The 26,579-nt window shown below is 44.4% G+C and overlaps 3 protein-coding genes across 4 annotated transcripts in view; 2 read left to right on the forward strand and 1 right to left on the reverse strand.

Annotated features, from left to right (window-relative positions):
- Positions 1-26,579, forward strand: part of LOC310666072 (uncharacterized protein) — a 1,539,811-nt gene that overhangs the window by 1,352,760 nt on the left and 160,472 nt on the right. The gene's annotated exons all lie outside the window — the stretch shown is intronic.
- LOC310667160 (T-lymphocyte surface antigen Ly-9-like) overlaps positions 1-26,579 on the forward strand; it is a gene marked incomplete at its 3' end in the record, with an annotated part of 35,900 nt that overhangs the window by 7,189 nt on the left and 2,132 nt on the right. The window contains exons 3-7 of the mRNA XM_083418884.1: positions 3,161-3,505; positions 3,618-3,920; positions 13,125-13,469; positions 13,585-13,887; positions 14,834-15,194. Of these exons, the coding sequence (XP_083275010.1) occupies positions 3,161-3,505; positions 3,618-3,920; positions 13,125-13,469; positions 13,585-13,887; positions 14,834-15,194 (1,657 nt within the window). The remainder of the gene's footprint in view (positions 1-3,160; positions 3,506-3,617; positions 3,921-13,124; positions 13,470-13,584; positions 13,888-14,833; positions 15,195-26,579) is intronic.
- LOC310666142 (T-lymphocyte surface antigen Ly-9-like) overlaps positions 25,162-26,579 on the reverse strand; it is a 37,764-nt gene continuing 36,346 nt past the window's right edge. The window contains exon 7 of the transcript XR_014505774.1: positions 25,162-25,175. The gene's annotated coding sequence lies outside the window, so the exon portion shown is untranslated. The remainder of the gene's footprint in view (positions 25,176-26,579) is intronic.

A 26,579-nucleotide genomic window follows, 5' to 3' on the forward strand; every position in this document is an offset into this window, starting at 1 on the left:
GCAAGGGTTTAGCTGCAGGACTCTGAAAGGTTGGTGGTCTCCAAGTGCTGGTGAGAATCAAAGACCTTTTCTTAACAGAAACCTTGAACAGGCAGGTGTATAACACACCAGGAAGCACCCTGAGTTCACACACTCCTCCCCCTCCTCCTCCACTGATCCTTGCTTGGAATTACCTTTGTACTTGTACAATGTCCTTCTCTGATCCTTCCTGGTTTATGGGGGGAGGAACAAAGAGCACAGACAGCCTTGCTGGTATAAAGAGGAGGAGGATCCGATCTGCTAGAGAGCAAGAAGACGGATGGGATGATGATTTGTTCGAAAGTTCACAACTCTTGCGAAAAACTCTGTACTCAGGCTATGCTTATAAAATGGATGAACCGGCTTATTTTGGGGCAGCTATCCTGTGCAGAGAAATGAAGCTGTCCTTCTCAGGGTGGTGAAACAGATGCCTCAATGCCCACAGGCAGGAGCTGAGCTCAACAGCGGCAAGTCTCCCCATTGGTGAGTCCCAGAAACGGTTCGTCTGGTGCCTCACTGTCGCTCATGGCTCTCTGCACCTCTGGAGAGATAGGATGGAGGATTTTTCTCACAAAAGGCCTCTTCTTTGGACTATTGCTCTACTCTTCCTTGGGTAAGGACTTCACTGCTTTCTTTCTCTCTCTCACTCAAAAACCACAAGTAACCCACCTATATGCATTGTTATGAAGAGAGAAATTATTGGCAATATTTGTTACTAGCACTCAGGGCCTCCTTTCCCCACATGGACCTCTCCCAGAACACCCTGGCTGGCTTCGAAGGAAGCTCCAACAGAATGCGTTTGAGAGTTAAATTGTATGTGTGATATTTGTTACTGAGCTGAACTTGGGAGGACAGTCTGCATGAATGATGGTGGTGATCATCTCCCCTAAAGGTGTGGAGTGGAATGGAATAAAAGCACAGGACATGCTGACTGCAAGTCAACCTCATCTCTTGGGCAGAAATGTTTTCCTGCGGGATATTATCCTGTGATGTGTCAGTTATTCACCAACACAAAATAAATATCAGTTTAGAGCCAACAGTGAATTAGAGGAGCCAACCAATGAGCAGGAAAAGGCAACTGGGGATCTTGGTGGAACAGAGTCAGTTTCCCCAAAATTTGACCAATGGGCAGATGTTCCCCGAAACAGATGTTCCCCAAATTTGACCAGTGGGCAGCTTTGAAAAGATTTAACTGTTTAATTGATTGCTTTATATACAGATGACGTTCAGACCTCACACTATTTTATTTCTAAACTTTTTACTTTTTTAAAAAATATATATATTCTGGGCCAATCTTCTGTCTGAGTTTCTCTGGATCCCAGTTCCTGGACACCAGGACTTGATTCTTGGAATGTAACTTTGGACTTGTAACAAGAGCCTCCTTCTCTTATAATAAAGGGCCACGTTGCTACAACAGCTTGGGGGATGCAGTAAATGTTTAACTAGAGAGAGTTGGGCAGTTCCAAGTGGCTCAATGTACAATTCAGCAGCAGTTAAGATTAATCTTGAACGTTGTAAACTTTCTTGGATTTTGGCCCCAAATACTTGAGAGACTACTTTCTTCATCATAGTCCATCTCAGCTGTTAAAACTAGGGGCACACTTGGTAGTTTCACCTGCCTCAAACAGTAGGGGTAGTGCCAGCCCAGGAGAGGACTTTCTTTGTGACGGCTGCTAAATTGTAGATGTCCCTCCCCACAGAGTTGCACCCGGCACCTTTAGTGTAGAGTTTCCATTATATGCTGAAGAGTCACCTCTTTACCCTACCATTGACACCTGCAATAGAATTTTAATTTTCTTATTTTATAATATTTTTAATAATTTTTGATTAATAACAATCCAATATAGAGCACATAATTACAATACCAAATCATAATTCAATTAAAAAAACCAATTGTCAGATTCCAAATTAAACATTTTGGTCAACTTCCCCTGCTCTGATTTTAGGAGCTTTTTAGGAGATGCCGATTCCTTGTTCCCGCTCCTATCCACTTATTTGATCCAAATAATATAGTTCCGATGTTGATCCTTTATTTTAACAGCCACTGATGTGTTGACTTTCATTTGGATTTAACTGTTTCATATCCTTTAATTTGGAAGAGGAGTTTATATCTGGTAACTGTGTGGAATTGTTGTTGTTTTTAACATTCGACCTCCCTTTCTTGTTTCAATCAATCATTTTTTGCATCCCCCCCCCCCACTCCAAGGAATCAATATTACTGCATAGTGACCTTTCGCCCTCTTGCTTCTCTTAAAACCGAAAGTGGTATGACATCTGGCCATTACTCCAGCCTGACTTCCAGCTTTTAATTTCTTTCCCATCCAATAACAAGCTGATATCTCAACAACACCCTAATAAATCAAAGTTCAAGTCCTCCCTAGGAGGGTGTTGCCACAGAACATCCCAATATTTCCCACACAGTTCCATTCTTTCAATTAATCCATAAGCATTACAAAGTTCTTATTGATTCCCTTTTGCAATCCATTAATAATCACAATCCATTAGAAGATAATTTTCTTCTTCAGTGAAGAGCTGCCAAATCATAAAACAGCATAGTGAATACATAAAAGTGAAATCAAAGGCTTCTCTCCACCACATACCAATCCAAACACAATGAAAATCTTCTCCGAATTGAGACCTTAGCACTCAGTGGCTGATTCATTTAACAGGATAATGTGTCTCCTTCTTCCAGAACATGCCTGTTTCTTAAGTCTGAATTTGATATATCTTAAAAAACAGAAGAATCTCCGCTCATGGTGACAGCGTTGGAGAGTTTCCGATGCATGCAGTGCTATGCACTCAGCGTCCCCTCCCCCCTGAATTCTGTAGGAGGAGCAGGAGGCAGAGCTCTCCCCATCCCCCGACCCGGGAGAAGGGGGCATTGCAAGGATAATTACTCTCAAGTTATCCCTAATTGGCTGCATGCCAGGGGTTCACTGTCGTTGGAACTGCGGTTCACCATGGCAGCAAAATCGGAAGTCCTCTGCAAAATAATTTTAAGGAAACCTCCCTATTACATTTTAAGACTGCATTTTAAATTGCTGTGACCTGCTCTGGGACCTCATAATGGAGCTAAAAACAATAATGATACTAATTTTCCCCTTTGTTTGTATCTCCTCCCCCACCACCCTCCCCTCACTAGAAACTTTAAGCCATGCAGTTTGGAATCCAACACATCAAGTGAAGGGAATCCTGGGAGGATCAGTCTTGTTTCCTGCCAATGTATCTCAAGGAATAACAGTGGAGAAAATGGAATGGGACTTTCTACCCCAAAGGGGTGGCCTGGGCTTTTGGCTGGGGGAATTCAGTCATGGGAAACTGGAGCACCCAAGTCCCACCGACCGGTTTGGACAACGGCTAGACATGGTGGACGAGACAACACTGAGGATCAAAGACCTGGAGTTGGATGACAGTGGGATCTACAATGCTCGCATCTGGTTTACTAAGGCACAGTTTCAAGAACAGAGTTTCAGTCTCACAGTCTATGGTAAGTTATTGCTTTCAATGTTTGGCTCATGGAATAGGATCAGCACCATTTTGCATAAGCACTGGGAGGGGTGGGACCTAAACCTTATGCTGATTTCATTTGTGTTCGACAGAGCTAGTGCCAACACCACAGATAGACCACCAAGTGGAATCCAAGACTCCAGGTGGATGTAATGTGACCTTGCGATGCCACACACCTGGAAGGGAAGATCTCAGTATCTCCTGGGAAACAGGGGATCCACACAGGGCCTTAGAAAAGAGTGTGAATCAGTACCAGGTCTCTGACAATGGCCGGGAGCTCCGTGTCTCCTTCTGGAAAGGTTCTTTGGGCTCCAAATTCACCTGCCTGGTCAGCAATCCTGTTGGTGAAATGAGAGCCTCATTTGACTTGCTCAACATCTGCCAGAGTGATGAAGGTGAGCAATATATCCTTTCCTTCATTATCCAGAGGAGGTCCTTGTGGTGGTGATTACGAGACTGGCCCTTAACATGGGGGATTTGAGGAGATGTGTTTGTATTAATAAATGCTGCTCTTCACATGCTTGTGAGCAGGATTGGAGCATACACAGAGCTCCTTGAAGACTGATCTGATCCTGTGAATTGCTGCTACTGCCCCCATCTTCTCCTTTTCCTGCCGTAAGGAATGGATTCAAAGCAGTCAAGTGTGTCTGACAGGGTATTCACAGCCCAAATCATCGCAATAGAAAGGGGAAAGATTAGCAACACTTGCTTATTTCTTGTTATTTATTCTACTGCTCTCAGCCAGGTGTGAGCATGAGACTCTGAATCTTTGGGTCATGGGTTCAAGCCCCACCATGGGCCAAAGATTCCTGCAACGCAGGCGGTTGGACTAGATGACTCTAGTTGCCCTTTCCAACTCTACAATTCTATGATTCTATGAGAGTCACTCTGGAGATTGTTATTAGAGTATTATTTTGAGAGACTCTTATTGCTCATTGCAGGTGGACAGTTTGGACCCTCGAGTTGGAGTCCATTGCTTTTCCCTTCCCTCATATCTCTTCTGGTGATAATGGTGATGGTGATGGTGATATGGATGTGCTGGAAGATCAGATCAGAAAGGCATAGAAAAGGTAGAACCATCTCTATTAACTTCTTCCAATCTCTCCTAAGATGGGGGCTTCCTGCCAAATATACCTCTACCTTGATTTTGCTTATCCTGAGAGGCAGAGACTGGTGAGTGCCATGAACTCAATAATGTGTCTCATTTTGCACTCCACAGCTGTTTGTTCTGTGATGCAAGAGAAAGAGGAGAGTATCTGGATCTCAGGAGCCACCCAGAAGATGGTGATGAGGTGAGATGATCGGTGTGCAAAGTAATGATGGGGTGATTGTTTTTATCTACCAATGAAATCATCTGATAAATTGGGGAGGCATTTATTACTTACGTTATTATTATTATTATTATTATTATTATTATTATTAATGTTGCCATCTGTTATTCTTAAAGAAACAACGGCAACAGCCCGTCCCTACGAACCATCTCTGGTTGTCTGCAGGAGGCTTCTCTTAAAATTGTCTATAAACACTAGCATCTCTCCCTTATGCAGGAAAGGCTGCAGGGAGAGGGGCTCATTTTCATGCATGACGGAGTTGCACATTGGTCTACTCCCTTTGGGAAAAGGTGTTTCACACTTTCCCCAAAATTATGCAGCAATCCCCTCCACCCACATCAGCTCTTGCCTTGTTATCATTAGACTCAAATTTAAACCATAATGTTAAATGCAGAGACTTTCTATTTTTATTATTATCAGCAGCCCGATTTACAATACCCTGATACAGGAAACCCCCTATAGACATTCCCACTGAAATCTGAGTAAATAACATTTGGAATGCGGCTCTATTAGAACTCCTTACTTGCCATAGACAGCTAATTAAAGAACTTCAAAGACAGACACTATTGGCGAGACTTGGCTTCCGTTCTTTTCCCTTATGAAATTAAACAGAGTATACAGTTTTATTCCACCCACAACCTAAGAATTTCTGTGGAGAGGCTACTTTATATTGACAATAAATAAATAAACGTATTGCTTGTGTGCTGCATATGAAACTTAGTAAGAATGTACCACTGGAGAAGTTACTGTAGTTATAGGTTGTTCTTGTATTTTTTGTCAGGTTTATTACGTCTCTCCCACACAAGACACAGCACACTGGCCAGCTTCATTACTTTCAGATTTATTAAGCAATTACAGGGTCACAGCAGTCTGGGCTCTCTTAGTTCAGCCTTCACTGCTCCAGTCAGTTGCCAAAACTAGATTCCTTTTCTGGCCAAGGCAGGGTATCCCCACTTCCTCCTCCACTTCCTTCTGGGTTTATGTTGCAGGCAGCTTGTGCAAAGATCCTGTTCCCATCAATGGAACATCCATGCCCAGTTAAAGTGAACAGAATTGAACCCTGCCCTCTCCTACTAGTGAATGAAGAATTCAGGCCTCTGGCCGCAGGGCTCTGCTGCCCAAATCCTTCCCCCTGTGAACCCAACAAGATTGCATTCTCCCCTCACCAGCTGTTCTGGACTCTTCCCAAAATACAATTTTATCATTGATAACACTGGTCAACAACAAATTTGTTGTCTGCGTTTTTTCAGTTGATTTAGGATGAATCTGATGCGCTGAATCCAAAAATCATGTTGGTTTTGCTCAATCAGGTCAAGTTTTTGAGCTATGGCCACATGTCATTTTTTTATGTTTTTGGTCGCATGTACGCTTGCGTGGAGCATTTTAGAAGAAGTTGGTGGGGGTAAAATGCCATGTCGAATAATTGTTTTGATTGGAAATGATTATTTTAATGACAAGAAGTATTCAGGTCCGATAGTTCTGGGTGATTATGTCGAAAAGGGATCAGTTTGAAGTCATAAAACCTTGAAATCTTCCATAAATTGGTGCGGCAAAGCATAAAGTTGGGGCATCAAAACTAAGTTAATGGGGCTTGGAGTGCCACAGTATGAACGCAAAGATTGGAGACTGTTCATTGACAGCAGCAAGCGATCACTGAAATGTGTTCTGCTGTACAACGGCAACCAGTTTGCCTCTATACCCCTCTATAATAACTGAGTGCAGGAGAGTGGAAATGACATACTTTTGTCATCCACTCTCTAATGGACTGAGTTATGGCAAGTTCTCCAGGAGCCTGTGGAACTAAAAAGCTACCAATAGAGGCTGGAACAGAGGTACAGGGAAGATGTATGTCCCACAGTCCTACGGTCTGCAAATAAAAACATCCTGAAGGTCCCAGGCCTCAGAGAGGTTAGGCTGGCCTCAGCTAGAGCCAGGGCTTTCTCGGCTGTTGCTGCAATCTGGTGGAACGCTCTGTCACAAGAGACTAGGGCCCTGCGGTACCTGACATCTTTCCGCAGGGCCTGTAAGACAGAGCTGTTCCACCAGGCCTTTGGTCAGGGCGCAGCCTGACCCCCTCCTCTGGCAATCTGCACAGAATCTTGCTTAATGGTTGCCATCAATTTGATTTTAATTAATTTTTATAATGAAAGGTTTTTAGAATGTTGGATTATTTTGATTGTTGTTAGCCGCCCTGAGCCCAGCTTTGGCTGGGGAGGGCGGGGTATAAATAAAATTTATTATTATTATTATTATTATACCTGCTTTTAGGCCAATTAGTATCCTTTCTTGGAGACTGCTGGACTTGGACAGGACTAATTTTCTCCAGGGTTTCGGTGGGCCCAAAAGCCCAGAAATTGTTTGAGGAGTTTCATCCCCAGAGTTCCTCCTGTCATATTTTCTCTCCAATGCAGATTGAACACTGAATCCCACAGACCAACCCTGCAGGTTGACACAGGGAAGGAGGAATTCTCAAGCTGTTCCACGCTATCCAGAAAATGCTTTCCTTCTCTCACTTCTTGTACAGTCTCAGAAACAGATCCTTCAGAGACTGAACATTACATGAGAGGTCAGGCACATCTCCAGGAGCCCCTGCTGAGGAATTCACTGAGGGTCCCTCAGGAGAAAGATACATTGCTGATCTCTCAATGCTGCCAGTTGATCCAGAGCTACAGCCTACCCAGCAGCCTTCAACACTGGTCCCAAAGGTCTTGTGACCAGGACAGAGAGCAACATACCAAAACCTATCCAGTGACTATAGTTGGGGTCTCCTTGAATGCAAGGAGTCCCAAAAATACCTTTGTCACCAGTCGCATACAGAGTATATAAGACAATCTTCTTGAGCTTTACTGTTGCTGGAAACAGCACAGGTCTCTGGCTTCTTCAACCCAGGCGCCTTGCCTTCCCTTCCCTCTCTTTTCCTATTGAGCTTGGACTCTCTCTATGTAGACTGAAGGTGTAAATGGGTGAATAAACCCTATTTCTTAAAGCTACAGCAGTCTCTGCTGGGTCTTCCATTCTCCAAAGGAACACAGACCCTCTTTGGGTGCCTGGGGTCCCATGGGCTCTTGCCTCTGCTGGGCAAAGAGGAGGGCAGGCAGCAGACTTTTGCAACAATACATTGGACTGGAGCTCAAGCTTGTTTTGGTGCGAGACGAGGATATTTATAGCAAGAGTAATAAAAAGAAATAGTTATTTAGGGGAATTGAATTTAATTCTAAATTATATTCAGGAAACGTGGGAGAATTCAAGGGGTCAAAAAAAATAAATGGATGTACCATGCTATAAAAAAACTTGTTTTGATGAATTGGAAGAGCTGCAAAAGATTCCATTGAGCACAAGGATTGATAATATGGACAGATTAGCTACATACAAACGAATTAAGCAATAAGGCGGATAGTGGTGGGAAGCAGTGGGAGGAGAGAGAGGTGGGAAAATATTGTTAAAAAGGTGTAGTATATCAGTGTATTCAAATTTGAATTGTTAAATTGTGTTATTATTATTATTATTATTATTATTATTATTATTATTATTATTATGGTTTTTGTTGTATGTGTCTTTCGCGGTTGTTGTTTGTTTTGAAAAAATGATTAAATAATCTTTTTCAAAAAAAGGTTGTTTTCCCTCTTCTCCCTGGTAAAACATCTGCAAAAGTGACTTTCTTTTGGGAAGGAGACATATTTTCCCTTCCAGGAGACTAAAAAGGAGCGAGAAAATATTTAACAGCAGCAGAGTGACGGTGCTTGTCTGGTGTCACTAAGCAGGGAGTTCCAAAGAGTAGGGGCTGCCACCCCTGAAAGATCGATCCCTTGGAAGTGCAAAGCAAACATTGTGACATTTATACATGAGCCAGTTCTTCTTGCCCTTTGGTTCCATCTTCGTTTGGCTCTTTCTTTGCTTCTTCTCCTCACCCATTATCTGACTGTAGGATGTGGTTGTGGTCTCCGATGAGGGAGGAGAGGGAGGGTTTGTGAGAAGCTTGAACGTGTATTTTGTCTTAAGGCAGAGAAATTCTGCAGGTGTCATGTTTCAAAAGGAGAGAGAGAGAGAGAGAGTCACAAGTTCAACAAGTGGGGCAAGATCCCAGGTTCAGCACCACCCATATCCACCCTAGAGTGGCTTGCCCTTGCCCTGAACTTCTCAAAATAAGCTGGGCTAGAGACCCTGGAGGCACATTTGCCCACAGAGACCTTCCCTTGAGCCCACAGGGTCCCATCTCCCCTCCCCTCCAGCAAAGCAAAATTCAGACCAGTGTGGATTTCATCTGTCATGGATTCCTGTATTGCAGGGGGTTGGACTAGATGACCCTTGGGAGCCATTCGAAATCCGCTATCCTATGATTCAAACTAAATGTTAAAATCAACAGGGGGTTACTAAACATATACACAGAAAAGGTAAATGCCTCAAGTCGTCATAGTGTAAAATAAAAGAACTGCAACTTGTATTGAATTTCTGTGTGGGCACCGGGTGCACATTTCCTGTTTTTAGCTCACAGCTTTCTCAGCCTGGATGACTGTGGACAAAGCTTGTCAGTTACTTTGCACTATCTCCCTCTTAGGGGGAGCTTTGGGGCTGCAGCTTTTCTTATGCCTGAGAATAAAAGCAGGAGCCACGTTATCCTTCTCTCCTTTCGCCCATGGACCTTCTCTTCCCTGGGTAAGTCCCTGGGTAGGAAAAGCTGAATGCATAGGGCAGGCATCCCCAAACTCAGCCCTCCAGATGTTTTGGGATTGGACTACACCTCCCACCATCCCTAGCTAACAGGACCACTGGTCAGGGATGATGGGAGTTGCAGTCCCAAAACATCTGGAGGGCTGAGTTTGGGGATGCCTGGCATAGGGTGTCAATCTATAGGTTTGCTTGGTCATGAAGAGGAAAGTCACTGACAATGCTGAGCTCATCTAAAGAATAGGCCCCCTCCCTGAAAACTGTCCACCCATCTTAGGGTCAATGTGTTTTGGCACCTGCTGGGGGCTCACATTCCACTGACAAGAGCCCCCACCCCACTAGACCTTCTCCTTTCCACCACTGCTTTCTCATTCTGGCCCAAACAATCATGGTGGGTGTCAGGGGCCCATGGGGTTTGGGGGCGCTGGCCAGATGAGGCTGGTGACATGGAGGAGAAGCCCCAGAGGGACTGGCTAGCCTGGGACAGAACCTTGGGAGCTCAATGAGCCAGCCAGAGGGAGGATCCTAGAAAGGTCTGGAGAAGGATATGGGAGCCAGCTGCATACCATCTTCCCCTCCACTCTGAACTGTCTTTAAGCCAGTTATTGTCAGTTAACTCTTGTGTTGCTTTGTATTTTTGTACTTAAGCCTGGATTTTTTGTGTGTGGGGGGTATTTACTGTCATATTCCATATTTCATACATTTCCAGTGCTCTGTCTTTTGATGTTTTGAATGTTTGCTGTGAGCCACTTTGGGCAGAGCCTATCGTGGAAGGGACGCATATACCGTATTTTTTGCTCTATAAGACTCACTTTTTCCCTAAAAAGTAAGGGGAAATGTGTGTGCGTCTTATGGAGAGAATGCAGGCTGTGCAGCTATCCCAGAAGCCAGAACAGCAAGAGGGATTGCTGCTTTCACTGCACAGTGATCCCTCTTGCTGTTCTGGCTTCTGAGATTCAGAATATATATTTTTCTTGTTTTCCTCCTCCAAAAACTAAGTGTGTCTTGTGGTCTGGTGCGTCTTATAGAGCGAGCAAAAAATACGGTAAATAAACTCAATCAATCCCAATCAAGAGGGAAGTATCTGAGACAACTGATCTTGGTTACTAGCACCCAGTTCCTTGTGAGGGTGGCGCAATGCCAGAGTGACCTTTGTTATTTGAGCTCAGTTCGTAGACCAATCTGTGTGTATGACAAAGCCGGAAGTTAGAGAGCACAACTGCAGGTGCCGCCAGAGCCTATGATAGGTCGAGCCAGTGCTTTTTTTCTGGGGGGGGGGTGCAGGGGTACGCATACCCCTAAACATTTTGTGAACCTTTGTACTCTTGTTCAGTTGATGTATTTATTTTTCCTGATTTGAACTATAAAATGGTGATTATCTTGAGTCAAAATGAGAGTACCCCTAAGCATTTTTTAAGGAAAAAAGCGCTGGGTAGAACCAACTCATTCTAGTTTTCTCACTGCCTGCCCTACTGAGAGCTGCAAGAGGAACACAGATACTAAGGAGGAAGGGTCAAGTGGAAGGTTAGTAGAAAGTAAAAAAGGAAAACAGGTGGGAATGGTTAAGGACAGGCAGACACTGTCCTAAGGCAACAGTCTCCACTGCTGTGATGTGTTGCTGCACAATTGCAACCTTTTCTCTTCTTTGCAAGGGTTTAGCTGCAGGACTCTGAAAGGCTGGTGATCTCCAAATGTTGGTGAGAATCAAAGACCTTTTCTTAACAGAAACCTTGAACAGGCAAGTGTATAACACAGAGAGAAACACCCTGAGCTCACTCACTCCCCCCCCCCCCTCCTCCACTGATCCCTGCTTGGAATTACCTTTGTACTTGTACAAAGTCCTTCTCTGATCCTTCTGGTTTATGAGGGGAGGAACAAAGAGCACAGACAGCCTTGCTGGTATAAAGAGGAGGACGTGATCTGCTGGGAAGTGAGAAGACGGATGGGATGATGATTGTGTTCGAAAGTTCACAACTCTTGCAAAAAACTCTGTACTCAGGCTACGCTTATAAAATGGATGAACCAGCTTATTTTAGAGCACCTATCCTGTGCAGACAAATGAAGCTGTCCTTCTCAGGGTGGTGAAACAGATGCCACAATGGGAAGCCCCAGCAGGACCTGAGCTCAACAGCAGCAAGTCTCCCCTTTGGTGAGTCCCAGAAACAGTTTGTCCGGTGCCTCACTGCCACTCATGGCTCTCTGCACCTCTGGAGAGATACGATGGAGGATTTTTCTCACAAAAGGCCTTTTCTTCGGAGTATTGCTCTACTCTTCCTTGGGTAAGGACTTCACTGCATTCTTTCTCTCTCTCACTCAAAAACCACAAGTAACCCACCTATATGCATTGTTATGAAGAGAGAAATTATTGGCAATATTGGTTACTAGCACTCAGGGTCTCCTCTCCCCAGCTGGACCCCTCCCAGAACACCCTGGCTGGCTTCAAGGGAAGCTCCAACAGAATGCTTTTGAGAGTTCAATTGTATGTGTGATATTTGTTACTGAGCTGAAATTGGGGTGGGGCAATCTGCATGAATGATGGTGGTGATCATCTCCCCTAAAGGTGTGGGTGGAATGGAATAAAAGCACAGGATATGGTGACTGCAGGTTGACCTCATCTCTAGGGCAGAAATGTTTTCCTGCGGGATATTTTCCTGTGATGTGTCAGTTATTCACCAACACGAAATAAATGTCAGTTTAGAGCAAACAGGGAATTAGAGGAGCCAACCAATGAGCAGGAAAAGGCAACTGGGGATCTTGGTGGAACAGAGTCAGTTTCCCCAAAATTTGACCAATGGGCAGATCTTCCCCAAAACAGATGTTCCCCAAATTTGACCAGTGGGCAGCTTTGAAAAGATTTAACTGTTTAAATGATTGCTTTATATACAGATGACGTTCAGACCTCACACTATTTTATTTCTAAACTTCTTACTTTTTAAATATATATATATATTCTGGGCCAATCTTCTGTCTGAGTTTCTCTGGATCCCAGTTCCTGGACACTAGGACTTGATTCTTGGAATGTGACTTTGGACTTGCTACAATATCCTTCTCTTACAGTAAAGGGCCATATTGTTAGGACAGCTAGGAGAATGCAGTAAATGTTTAGCTAGACAGAGTTGGGCAGTGGCTCAAAGTACAATTCAGGAACAGTTAAGACTAATCTTGGACGTTGTAAACTTTCTTGGATTTTGGTCCCAAATACCTGAGCAACTACTTTCCTCATCATAGTCCATCTCAGCTGTTAAAACTAGGGGAACTCTTGGTAGTTTCACCTCCCTCAAACAGGTGGGGGAGTGCCAGCCTAGGAGAGTACCTTCTTTGTGACAGGCTGCTAAATTGCAGACGTCCCTCCCCACAGAGTTGCACCCAGCACCTTTAGTGTAGAGTTTCCATTATATGCTGAAGATCCACCTCTTTTCCCTACCATTCACACCTGCAATATAATTTTTGGACCCTCCCTCTCACGTTTTAATGCTGCATTTTAAACTGTTGTAACCTCCTCTGGGACCTCATGAAGGAGGATGGATAAGGAGCTCAAAATGATAATCATACTAATTTCCCCCTTTGTTTGTATCTCCTCCCCCCCCACCCTCCCCTCACTAGAAACTTTAAGGCATGCAGTGGGGAATCCAACCCATCAGCTGAAGGGAATCCTGGGAGGATCAGTCTTGTTTCCTGCCAATGTATCTCAAGGAATAACAGTGGAGAAAATGGAATGGGACTTTCTACCCCAAAGGGGTGGCCTGGGCTTTTGGCTGGGGGAATTCAGTCATGGGAAACTGGAGAACCCAAGTCCCTCCGACCGGTTTGGACAACGGCTAGTCATGGTGGACGAGACAACACTGAGGATCAAAGACCTGGAGTTGGATGACAGTGGGATCTACAATGCTCGCATCTGGTTTACTAAGGCACAGTTTCAAGAACAGAGTTTCAGTCTCACGGTCTATGGTAAGTTATTGATTTGAATGTTTGGCTCATGGAATAGGATCCGCACCATTTTGGAACATTAGCACTGGGAGGGGTGGGACCCAAACCTTATGCTGATTTCATTTGTGTTCCACAGAGCCAGTGCCAACACCACAGATAGACCACCAAGTGGAATCCAAGACTCCAGGTGGATGTAATGTGACCTTGCGATGCCACACACCTGGAAGGAAAGATCTCAGTATCTCCTGGGAAACAGGGGGTCCGCCCAGGGCCTTAGGAAAGAGTATGAATCAGTACCAGGTTTCTGACAATGGCCAAGAGCTCCAAGTCTCCTTCTGGAACAGTTCTTTCCACTCCAAATTCACCTGCCTGGTCAGCAATCCTGTTGACCAAAAGAGAGCCTCATTTGACTTGCTCAACATCTGCCAGAGTGATGAAGGTGAGCAATATATCCTTTCCTTCATTATCCAGAGGAGGTGCTTGTGGTGGAGAATACGCAGGCTGGCCCATAACATGAGGGATTTGAGGAGATGTGTTTGTATTAATAAATGCTGCTCTTCGCATGCTTGTGAGCAGGATCAGAGCAAAAACAGAGCTCCTTGAAGACTGATCTGATCCTGTGAATTGCTGCTGCTGCCCCCATCTCCTCCTTTTCCTGCCTTAAGAAATGGGTTCAGGGCACGCAAGTGTATCTGACAGGGTATTCACAGCCCAAATCATCACAATACAAAGGGGAAAGATTAGCAACACTTGCTTATCTCTTATTATTTATTCCACTGCTCTCAGCCAGGTGTCAGCAGGAGAATGTGAATCTTGGGGTCATGGGTTCAAGCCTTGGGCCAAAGATTCCTGCAATGCAGGGGGTTGGACTAGATGACTCTACTTGTCCCTTCCAACTCTACAATTCTATGACTCTTTGAGAGTCAGTCATTCTGTCGGTTGTTATTAGAGTATGTTTTGAGAAACTCTTATTATTCATTTTGTGGGATATAAAGCTGTCAATCAAGTCCAACATTCTGAGAGTACTAACTGCCTCTATGTGGCAGGCAGTTTTGTCAGTTGTTTGGTCGGTGGCTGCTAGGAGTGTTAAATTGGTAACTGCTCAGAGGCAGTCTTCTCATGACCCACTACTATCTAGTGTATAGTATATCTGTACACTTAAGCCTGCCTTCAGGAACAACTCTGTAAACCTGAATGAATCTGATAGTAAAGTAGTTTATGTTAATATGATTCAGATTCAAGTGTGTTTTCTTTAAGAGGGACAGAAAGGGATTAACAACCAGGAAGGTATAATTATTGATAGCAACCCGCTTGTTGCTGCATAAACTCAGACAGGGGATCATTTAAACTTTGCTAAATTATATAAACATTTCCACACATTGCAGGTGGACAGTTTGGACCCTCAAGTTGGAGTCGATTGCTTATCACTGCCCTCATATCTCTTCTGGTGATGGTGATGGTGATGGTGAAGGTGATGGTGAAGGTGAATTGGATTCACTGGAAGATCATATTTAAAAGGCATAGAATAGGTAGGACCATCTCTATTGATCTTCTTCCCATCTCTCCTGAGATGGGGGTTTCCTGCCAAATATACCTCTTCCTTTCTTTTGCTTATCCTGAGAGGCAGAGACTGGTCCCTGCCATGGACTCAATAATGTGTCTCATTTTGCACTCCACAGCTGTGAATGGAGAGAAGGGGGAGAGTATCCAGAGCTCAGGAGCCACCCAGGAGATGGTGATGATGAGGTGAGATGATCGGTGTGCAAACTAATGATGGTTTGATTGTTTTTATCTACCACTGAAATCATCTGATACGTTTGGGAGGCATTTATTACTTATGTTATTATTATTAATGTTGCAATATGTTATTCTTAAACAACAGCAACAACAACAACAAGCGGATTTCAAACAGGCCAGTGACCTGATAATGAATGGCCATCAATTTGGCAAAATCCGTCCCTATGAACCATCACTGCCTGTCTGCAGGAGGCTTCTCTTAAAATTACCTTTCACTGGCATTGGACTCCATCACTTCCAACCAATATAAACTCTAGCATCTCTCCCTTATGCTGGAAAGGCTCATATTTCCATGTATGGTGGAGCTCCATGTTGTAATACTCCTTTTGGGAAAAGGTGTTTCAAGCTATTTCCAAAATTACACACCAATCCCCTCCACACTCATCAGTTCTTGCCTTGTTACCATGAAACTCAAATTTAAACAATAACCTTAAGTGCAGAGACTTTGCATTTTTACTATTATCAGCAGCCTGAATTACCATAGCCTGATACAGGAAACATCCTATAGAGATTCACATCGAAATCTGGGTAAATAACACTTGGAATGTGGCTCTATCTGAATGCCTTACTCGCCATAGAAGGGTAATTAAAGGCACTTAAAAAATAGACACATTTGGTGAGACTTGGCTTTCAGTTTTTCCTTCATAAAATGATGATAATAATAATAATAATAATAATAATAATAATAATAATAATAATAATAAAAATAAATTTTATTTATACCCCGCCCTCCCCAGCCGAAGCTGGGCTCAGGGCGGCTAACAACAATCAAAATAATCCAACATTCTAAAAAACTTTCATTATAAAAATTAATTAAAATCAAAATGATGGCAACCATTAAGCAAAATTCTGTGCAGATTGCCAGAGGAGGGGGTCAGGCTGCGCCCTGACCAAAGGCCTGGTGGAACAGCTCTGTCTTACAGGCCCTGCGGAAAGATGTCAGGTCCCGCAGGGCCCTAGTCTCTTGTGACAGCGTTCCACCAGATCGGAGCCGCGGCCGAGAAAGCCCTGGCTCTAGTTGAGGCCAGCCTAACCTCTCTGTGGCCTGGGATCTTCATCATGTTTTTATTTGCAGACCGTAAGTTCTTCTGTGGGACATACCAGGAGAGGCGGTCCCGTAGGTACGAGGGTCCTAGGCCGTATAGGGCTTTAAAGGTTAAAACCAGCACCTTAAACCTGATCCTGTATTCCACCGGGAGCCAGTGCAGCTGGTATAGTACCAGATGAATGTGATCTCGCAGCAAAGACCCCATAAGGAGTCTCGCCGCGGCATTCTGCACCCGCTGGAGTTTCTGGGTCAGTCTCAAGGGCAGCCCCACGTAGAGCGAGTTACAATAATCCAGTCTGGAGGTGACCGTCGCGTGGATCACAGTGGCTAGGTCAGGGCGAGAGAGGTAAGGAGCCAACTGCTTAGCTTGGCGGAGATGAAAAAATGCCGCCTTTGTTATAGCTGTAATCTGCGCCTCCATAGAGAGGGAGGTATCGAAGATTACACCCAAACTCTTAACGGACGGTGCTGGCACTAATTGCACCCCAGCAAGAGATGGGAGTTGCCCTCCCAATCCCATATCGTCCCGTCCCATCCAGAGGACCTCTGTCTTCGAAGGATTTAACTTCAACCGGCTCCCACGTAACCATCCAGCCACAGCTTCCAAACATCTGGTCAGTGTGTCTGGGGCCGAGTCAGGATGGCCATCCATCAACAGATAGAGTTGGGTGTCATCGGCATCCTGATGGCAGCCCAGCCCAAAACTCTGGACAAGCTGGGCAAGGGGGCGCATAAAGATGTTAAAAAGCATCAGGGAGAGAATCGCACCCTGAGGCACTCCACATACCAGGGAGTGGCGCGATGACAATTCCCCCCCAAGCGCCACCCTCTGTCCCCGACCAGAGAGAAACGAGCGCAGCCATTGAAGGACAGTGCCCTGGATCCCAACGTTGGCAAGGCGGTGGTCCAGGAGTTCGTGATCGACCATGTCGAAGGCTGCTGACAGGTCTAAAAGAATCAGCAGCCCCGACCCGCCTCGATCTAGCTGCCTGCGGAGATCATCTGTTAGGGCGACCAGAGCCGTCTCGGTCCCATGACCAGCGTGGAAGCTGGACTGGAATGGATCGAGAGCCGATGAGACAGAATATACTTTTATTCCACCCCCAACATAAGAATCTCTGTGGAGAGGCTACTTGACTTGACAATACATAAATAAATGTATTGTTTCTGTACTGTGTGCTGCATATGAAACGTAATAAGAATGTACCACTGGATAAGTTACTGTAGTTATAGGTTGTTCTTATATTTTCTGTCAGGTTTATTACATCTCTCCCACACAAGACAAAACACACTGGCAGCTTTATTACTTTCTGATTTATTAAGTAATTACAGGGTCTCAGCAGTCTGGGCTCTCTTAGTTCAGCCTTAACTGCTCTAGACAGTTGCCAAGACTGCTCTGTCAGCTCTGTGTTGTTTTGAGAACTGACAGGCAGCACAGAGCTGTCTTTGCCATTGGTTCTAGGTACACGTAGGTAGCCAAAAAATAAAAAAATCCTTCCAGTAGAGACCAACTAAGTTTGTTATTGGTATGAGCTCTCGTGTGCATGCACACTTCTTCAGATGCACTGAAACTGATGTCACCAGACCCTTATACATATCTCTCACTATATAGTATATAATTTTAATTTTGCCATTGGTGTTAGTGGTTTGTTGCGCCAGGGTGCCAGCCACTCAGGGGTGCCCTAGCGATTGGGGGAGCTGTGTGGCTTTGCTGGCAGCCTCCCCTTTCCCTGCATGCCCTCCAGCTGCGCCCCACCAACTATGTGGCTGGTGGGCGTGCAGCTGCCTTCCCAAGCCTCCTCAGGAGGAGAGCGATCCCCGCAGAGGCCTCTGCATCTGCTAAAGACAGCCCTGATCCCAATCGTTGTCCTCCTCCTGCTTCCTGGTGAAAGGCAGCATGCAGCATTCCTGGGCTGCCTACTCAGGCGCCCTGACACCAGAGAGAATGTCCGCCAGCACATTTTCCCGCTTGATCCGGGGATTGGGGCGGTGAGGGAGGCAGAGGACATTTTCCACCACCCCTTCCCTTGTTTTGGAGTTGCTAGGGGGGACACCGGAGGGATCTTTGCACCCAGCACTGGATATTCTTAAGCCGGCCCTGAGGCAGCATGCCAGAGCGAGAGAGGCTTATCTCCCTCTCACTGTGTGAAAGACTTCCATTTCTACTCCCCTCAGCTTGTCCTCCCTCCTCTTCGGATCCTCGCTCTTTCAGAACGTCCCTGACATTTTCATTGAGAGAATAAACGTTATTAAAGGAAACAAAAACAGGCCAGGGACCCAAACCTCCTGATCAAAAGACCTAACAAATGGATTATGGCACAAGGGGAGGCAGGCAGCTTGTGCAAAGATCCTGTTCCCATCAGGGGAACATGCATGCACAGTTAAAGTGAGCAGAATTGAACCCTCCCCTCTCCAGCTAGTGAATGGAGGATTCAGCCCTCTGGCTGCAAGGCTCTGTTTCTCACATACTTCCTCCAGTGAACCCAACAGGATTGCGCTCTCCCCTCACCAGCTCATCCCAAAATACTAATTTTATCATTGATAATAACTGAGTCCTAGGGAATGGAAATGGCCTACTTTTGTCAATTCAAAAATTGGCAATTCCACCCGCTCTCTTAGGGACTTAGTTGTGGCAAGTTCTCCAGTGGAACTAAAAAGCTAGCCCTAAATAGTGGAACTGAGGTGCAGGGAAGATGCCTGTTTTTAGGCAAATAGGTATATCTTCTTGGAGAACGCTGGATTGGACAGGACTTTAATTTTCTCTAGGGTTCAGGTGGGCCCAAATGCCTAGAAATTCTTTTAGGAGTTGCATCCCCAGAGTCCCTCCTGTCATATTTTCTCTCCAATGCAGATTGAACACTGAATCCTACAGACCAGCCATGCTGGTTGACGCGGACATAGTGGACTTCTCGAGCAGTTCCAGGCCACCCTTTCCTTCTTGTACAGTCTCAGAAACAGCCCTCGAAGATTGAACACTGCATGAGAGGTCAGGCACATCTCCAGGAGCCACTGCTGAGGAATTCTCTGAGGGTCCCTCAGGGGAAAGAGCCATTGCTGATCTCTCAATGCTGCCAGTTGAGCCGGAGCTACAACCTACCCAGCAGCCTTCAACACTGGCCACAAAAGTCTTGTGAGCAGGCCAAAAAGTAACCTACCAAGATTTATCCAGTGACTATAGTTGGGTCTCCTTGAGAGCCTTCATCACCAGCTGGAAACAGGGTATATAAGACAATCTTCTTGAGCTTCCGTGTGGCTGGAAACAGCAGAGGTCTCTGGCTTCTTCAACCCAGGCGCCTTGCCTTTCCTTTCCTCGCCTCTCTTATCCTATTGAGCTTGGACTACCTCCATGTAGACTGAAGGTGTAAATGGGTGAATAAACCCCATTTCTTAAAGCTACAACAGTCTCTGTCTTGCCTTCAATTCTCCAAAGGAACACAGACCCTCTTTGGGTGCCTGGGATCCCATGGGCTCTTGCCTCCTCTGGGCAGAGAGGGGGGCAGGCAGCAGACTTTTGCAACAATACATTGGACTGGAGCACAAGGTTGTTTTCACTCATTTTAGTGCGAGTGAGGATAATAAACGTAAGTAGTGAAATAATTAAAGTGAGTAGTAAAAAGAAATAGTTATTTAGGGGAGTTGAATTTAATTCTAAATTACCGTATTTTTTGCACCATAACACTCATTTTTTTCCTCCTAGAAAGTAAGGGGAAATGTCTGTGCGTGTTATGGAGGGAATGCCTACGGGTGGCTTGCCTATGGATTTTCCTCCTCTAAAAACTATGTGAGTGTTATGGATGGGTGCGTGTTATAGAGCGAAAAATACAGTATATTCTGGAAATGTGGGAGAATTCAAGGGGTCAAAAAAATGGATGTACCATGCTATATTAGAAGAAAAAAACTTGTTTTGATGAATTGGAAGAGCCGCAAAAGATTCCATTGAGCACAAGGATTGATAATATGGACAGATTAGCTACATACAAATGAATTAAGCGATAAGGCGGATAGTAGTGGGAAGCGGAGGGAGGAGAGAGAGGTGGGAAAATATTGTTAAAAAGGCGTAGTATATCAATGTATTCAAATCTGAATTGTCAAATTGTGTTGTTATTATATTTTTTGTTGTATGTGTCTTTCACGGTTGTTGTTTGTATTGAAAAAATGAATAAATAATCTTTTTCAAAAAAGGTTGTTTTCCCTCTTCTCCCTGGCAAAACATCCACAAAAGAAGGCAAAAGGGAAAAATTTGAGGGTTTTTGCAAAAGATTCCCACACATTTAATGGTGTGGAACCACTGCTATTAGGAGCGGAAGCAGATAGGGACAAAAACAAAACGCTGAAAATGAGCACTATCATGGAATTTATATTAAGGCAGGAAATGAGACACAGAAGCAAATTATCAGGGGTTGCTTCTAGCTGCTTTTCCTTTCTAAGCTGTTCAGCTTGAAATGAGAGTGATTTTATTTGGCCCCATGTCACTGGTCCATTACGATTTCCCCGCTTGCTCGCAACTCTTTCCCCTCCTCCACTGATCCTTGCTTGGACTTACCTTTGTACTTGTACAATGTCCTTCTCTGATCTGCTGGGAAGCGAGAGGATGGAAGGGATGATCACGGTGTTCGAAAGTTCACAACTCTTGCGAATAAGACCCTGTACTCGGGCTACGCATATAAGATGGGTGAACAGGCTTATTTTAGAGCACCTATCCTGTGCAGACAAATGAAGCTGTCCTTCTCAGGGTGGTGAAACAGATGCCTCAATGCCCATAAGCAGGACCTGAGCTCAACAGGCGCAAGTCTCCCCATTGGTGAGTCCCATAAAGGGGCATTCTGGTGCCTCACTGCCGCTCACGGCTCTCTGCACCTCTGGAGAGATACGATGGAGGATTTTTCTCGCAGAAGACCTCTTCTTCAGACTATTGCTCTACTCTTCCTTGGGTAAGGACTTCACTGCTTTCTCTCTCTCACTCAGAAACCACAAGTAACCCACCTATATGCATTGTTATGAAGAGAGAAATTATTGGCAATATTGGTTACTAGCACTCAGGGCCTCCTCTCCCCAGCTGGACCCCTCCCTGAACACCCTGGCTGGCTTCAAAGGAAGCTCCAACAGAATGCTTTTGAGAGTTCAATTGTATGTGTGATATTTGTTACTGAGCTGAACTTGGGAGGACAATCTGCATGAATGATGGGGATGATAGAATCATAGAATCATAGAATCATAGAGTTGGAAGAGACCACAAGGGCCATCGAGTCCAACCCCCTGCCAAGCAGGAAACGCCATCACAGCACTCCTGACATATGGTTGTCAAGCCTGTGCTTAAAGACCTCCAAAGAAGGAGACTCCACCACACTCCTTGGCAGCAAATTCCACTGTCGAACAGCTCTTACTGTCAGGAAGTTCTTCCTAATGTTTAGGTGGAATCTTCTTTCTTGTAGTTTGGATCCATTGCTCCGTGTCCGCTTCTCTGGAGCAGCAGAAAACAACCTTTCTCCCTCCTCTGTGTGACATCCTTTTATATATTTGAACATGACTATCATATCCCCCCTTAACCTCCTCTTCTCCAGGCTAAACATGCCCAGCTCCCTTAGCCGATCCTCATAAGGCATTGTTTCCAGGCCTTTGACCATTTTGGTTGCCCTCCTCTGGACACGTTCCAGTTTGTCAGTGTCCTTCTTGAACTGTGGTGCCCAGAACTGGACACAGTACTCCAGGTGAGGTCTGACCAGAGCAGAATACAGTGGCACTATAACTTCCCTTGATCTAGATGCTATGCTCCTATTGATGCAGCCCAGAATTGCATTGGCTTTTTTAGCTGCCACGTCACACTGTTGGCTCATGTCAAGTTTGTGGTCAACCAAGACTCCTAGATCCTTTTCACATGTACTGCTCTCAAGCCAGGTGTCACCCATCTTGTATTTGTGCCTCTCATTTTTTTTTGCCCAAGTGCAATACTTTACATTTCTCCCTGTTAAAATTCATCTTGTTTGTTTTGGCCCAGTTCTCTAATCTGTCAAGGTCGTTTTGAAGTGTGATCCTGTCCTCTGGGGTGTTAGCCACCCCTCCCAGTTTGGTGTCATCTGCAAATTTGATCAGGATGCCCTTGAGTCCATCATCCAAGTCGTTGATAAAGATGTTGAATAAGACCGGGCCCAAGACAGAACCCTGTGGCACCCCACTAGTCACTCTTCTCCAGGATGAAGAGGAACCATTGATGAGCACCCTTTGGGTCCGGTCAGTCAGCCAGTTACAAATCCACTGAGTGGTAGCATAGTCAAGACCACATTTTACCAGCTTCTTTACAAGAATATCATGGGGCACCTTGTCAAATGCCTTGCTGAAATCAAGGTAGGCTACATCCACTGCGTTCCCTTCATCTACCAGGCTTGTAATTCTGTCAAAAAACGAGATCAGGTTAGTCTGACATGACTTATTTTTCAGAAATCCATGCTGACTATTGGTGATCACAGCATTCCTTTCTAGGTGCTCACAGATTGTTTGCTTGATGATCTGCTCCAGAATCTTCCCTGGTATTGATGTCAGACTGACTGGGCGGTAATTATTTGGGTCCTCTCTTTTCCCCTTTTTGAAAATAGGGACAACATTTGCCCTCCTCCAGTCTGCTGGGACTTCGCCTGTTCTCCAGGAATTCTCAAAGATGATTGCCAGTGGTTCTGAGATCACATCTGCCAGTTCTTTTAATACTCTTGGATGCAGTTCATCTGGCCCTGGAGACTTGAATACATCTAAACTAGCCAAGTATTCTTGTACTATCTCCTTAGTTATTCTGGGCTGTGTTTTCTCTACTGGATCATTTGCTCCAAATTCTTCAGGTCGGGCGTTGTTTTCTTTATCGGAGAAGACTGAGGCAAAGAAGGCATTGAGGAGTTCAGCCCTTTCTGTGTCCCCTGTTTGCATTTCACCATCTTCTCCTCTGAGTGACCCCACTGTTTCTTTGTTCTTCCTTTTGCTACGAACATACCCATAAAATCCTTTTTTGTTGCTTTTAACCTCTCTAGCAAGCCTGAGTTCATTCTGTGCTTTAGCTTTTCTGACTTTGTGTCTACACGTGCTGGCTATTTGTTTGAATTCCTCTTTGGTGGTTTCCCCCCTTTTCCATTTTTTGTACACATCCTTTTTTAATCTTAACTCAGTTAAAAGTTCTTTAGATAGCCACCCTGGCTTCTTTAGGCACCTTCCATGTTTCCGTCTCATTGGTATTGCCTGAAGTTGTGCTTTTACTATCACCCTCTTAACAAACTCCCAGCCATCATGAACTCCCTTTCCTTTTAGTATTACTGTCCATGGGATCTCACCCAGCACTTCCCTAAGTTTTATGAAGTCGGCTTTCTTAAAGTCAAGAAATTGAGTCCTAGTATGCTTGGCTGCTCCTTTCCGTTGTATAGTAAACTTCAGAAGAGCATGATCACTTGCGCCTAATGATCCTTCCACTTCTACCCCATTAACCAGGTCATCGACATTGGTTAGGACCAGATCTAAAATGGCTGTTCCTCTTGTTGCTTCTCCCACTTTCTGCACAATGAAGTTGTCTGCAAGGCCAGTGAGGAATCTGTTTGACCTTATGCTCTTGGCTGAGTTTGACATCCAACAAATATCCGGGTAATTGAAGTCCCCCATTACTACTATCTCCCTTCCTTTTGCATGCTTGGCCATCTGTTCCAGGAAGGCATCATCTATGTCCTCCGTTTGGCTTGGGGATCTATAGTAAACTCCCACAATGAGGTCACTGTTATTCTTCTCTCCCTTAATTTTGACCCAAATGCTCTCACTTTGGCTTTGAGGTTCTAAATCTTGGATCTCTTCACAGGTATACACATCCCTGACATATAACGCCACTCCTCCTCCTTTCTTGTCTGGTCTGTTTCTCTGAAATAGATTGTATCCCTCCATTTTTACATTCCAATCGTGGGACTTATCCCACCAGGTTTCAGTGATGCCTATTATGTCATATTTAGTTTGCTGTACCAAGAGCTCAAGCTCATCTTGTTTATTTCCCATGCTCATCTCCCCTAAAGGTGTGGGGTGGAATGGAATAAAAACACAGGTCATGCTGACTGCAAGTCAACCTCATCTCTAGGGCAGAAATGTTTTCCTGCGGGATATTTTCCTGTGATGTGTCAGTTATTCACCAACACAAAATAAATGTCAGTTTAGAGCCAACAGTGAATTAGAGGAGCAGGAAAAGGCAACTGGGGATCTTGGTAGAACAGAGTCAGTTTCCCCAAAATTTGACCAATGGGCAGATGTTCCCCAAAACAGATGTTCCCCAAATTTGACCAGTGGGCAGCTTTGAAAAGATTTAACTGTTTAATTGATTGCTTTATATACAGATGACGTTCAGACCTCACACTATTTTATTTCTAAACTTTTTACTTTTTAAAAAATTATATATATTCTGGGCCAATCTTCTGTCTGAGTTTTTCTGGATCCCAGTTCCTGGACACCAGGACTTGATTTTTGGAATGTAACTTTGGACTTGTAACAACTTCCTTCTCTTATAGTAAAGGGCCATGTTGTTAGGACAGCTAGGAGAATGCAGTAAATGTTTAACTAGAGAGAGTTGGGCATTTCAAGTGGGTCAATGTACAATTCAGCAACAGTTAAGATTAATCTTGAACATTGTAAACTTTCTTGGATTTTGGCCCCAAATACCTGAGAGACTTTCTTCATCATAGTGCATCTCAGCTGTTAAAACTAGGGACACTCTTGGTAGTTTCACCTGCCTCAAACAGTAGGGGGAGTGCCAGCCCAGGAGAGGACCTTCTTTGTGACAGGCTGCTAAACTGTAGACGTCCCTCTCCACAGAGTTGCACCCGGCACCTTTAGTGTAGAGTTTCCATTATATACTGAAGAGTTACCTCTTTACCCTACCATTGACACCTGCAATATAATTTGTATTTTATTTTTCATAATATTTATTGTATTATTTTTTCATTAATAACAATCCAACATAGACCATATAATTACAATAAGAAATAATAATTCAATTAAAAAAGCCAATTGTCAGATTCCAGCTTAAACATTTTGGTTGACTTGCCCTGTACTGATTTTGGGAGATTTTTAGGAGATGATGATTCCTTGTTCCCACTCTAATCCACTTATTTGATCCAAATAATATAGTTCTGATGTTGATCCTTTATTTTAACAGCCACTGGTGTGTTGACTTTCATTTGGATTTAACTGTTCCATATCCTTTAATTTGGAAGAGGAATTTATATCTGGTAACTCCGTGTGGAATTGTTGTTTTTAACATTCGATCTTATTTCTTGTTGCAATCAATCATTTTTGGCATCCCCCCCCCAAACTCCAAGGACTCAATATTACTGCGTAGTGACCTTTCACCATCTTGCTTCTCTTAAAAACGAAAGTGGTCCGGCATCTGATTATTCCAGGATGATTTCCAGCTTTTGAATTGTTTCCCATCCAATAACAAGCTGTTATCTCAACAACACCCTAATAAATCAAAGTTCAAGTCCTCCCTAGGAGGGTATTGCCACAGAACACCCCAATATTTCCCAAACAGTTCCATTCTTTCAATTAATCCATAAGCATTACGAAGTTCTTATTGATTCCCTCTTGCAGTCCATTAATAATTGCAATCCATTAATAATCACAATCCATTAGAATCTAATTTTCTTCTTCAGTGAAGAGCTGCCAAATCATAAAACAGCATAGTGAATACATAAAAGTGAAATCAAAGGCTTCTCTCCACCACATACCAATCCAAACACAATGAAAATCTTCTCTGGATCGAGACCTTAGCACTCAGTGGCTGATTCATTTAGCAGGTTAACTTGTCTCCTTCCAGAACATGCCTGTTTCTTAAGTCTGAATTCTGAAACATCTTTAAAATCAGAAGAATCTCCGCTCATGGTGTCTGCGTTGGAGTTTTTCCAATGCATGCAGTGCTATGCACTCAGCGTCCCCTTCCCCCTGAATTCTGTAGGAGGAGCAGGAAGCAGGTATCAGACAATCTGCGAGTGAGACCTCTCCCCACCCCCCCGACCCTGGAGAAGGGGGCATTGCAAGGATAATTACTCTCAAATTATCCCTAATTGGCTGCATGCCAGGGGTTCGCTGTCATTGGAACTGCGGTTCACCATGGCAGCAAAATCGGAAGTCCTCTGCAAAATAATTTTAAGGAAACCTCCCTATTACATTTTAAGACTGCATTTTAAATTGCTGTGACCTGCTCTGGGACCTCATAATGGAGCTAAAAACAATAATGATACTAATTTTCACCTTTGTTTGTATCTCCTCCCCCACCACCC

The sequence above is a fragment of the Podarcis tiliguerta genome (genome assembly GCF_965153285.1).
Source record: "Podarcis tiliguerta genome assembly, chromosome: 16".
Lineage (NCBI taxonomy): Eukaryota > Metazoa > Chordata > Lepidosauria > Squamata > Lacertidae > Podarcis > Podarcis tiliguerta.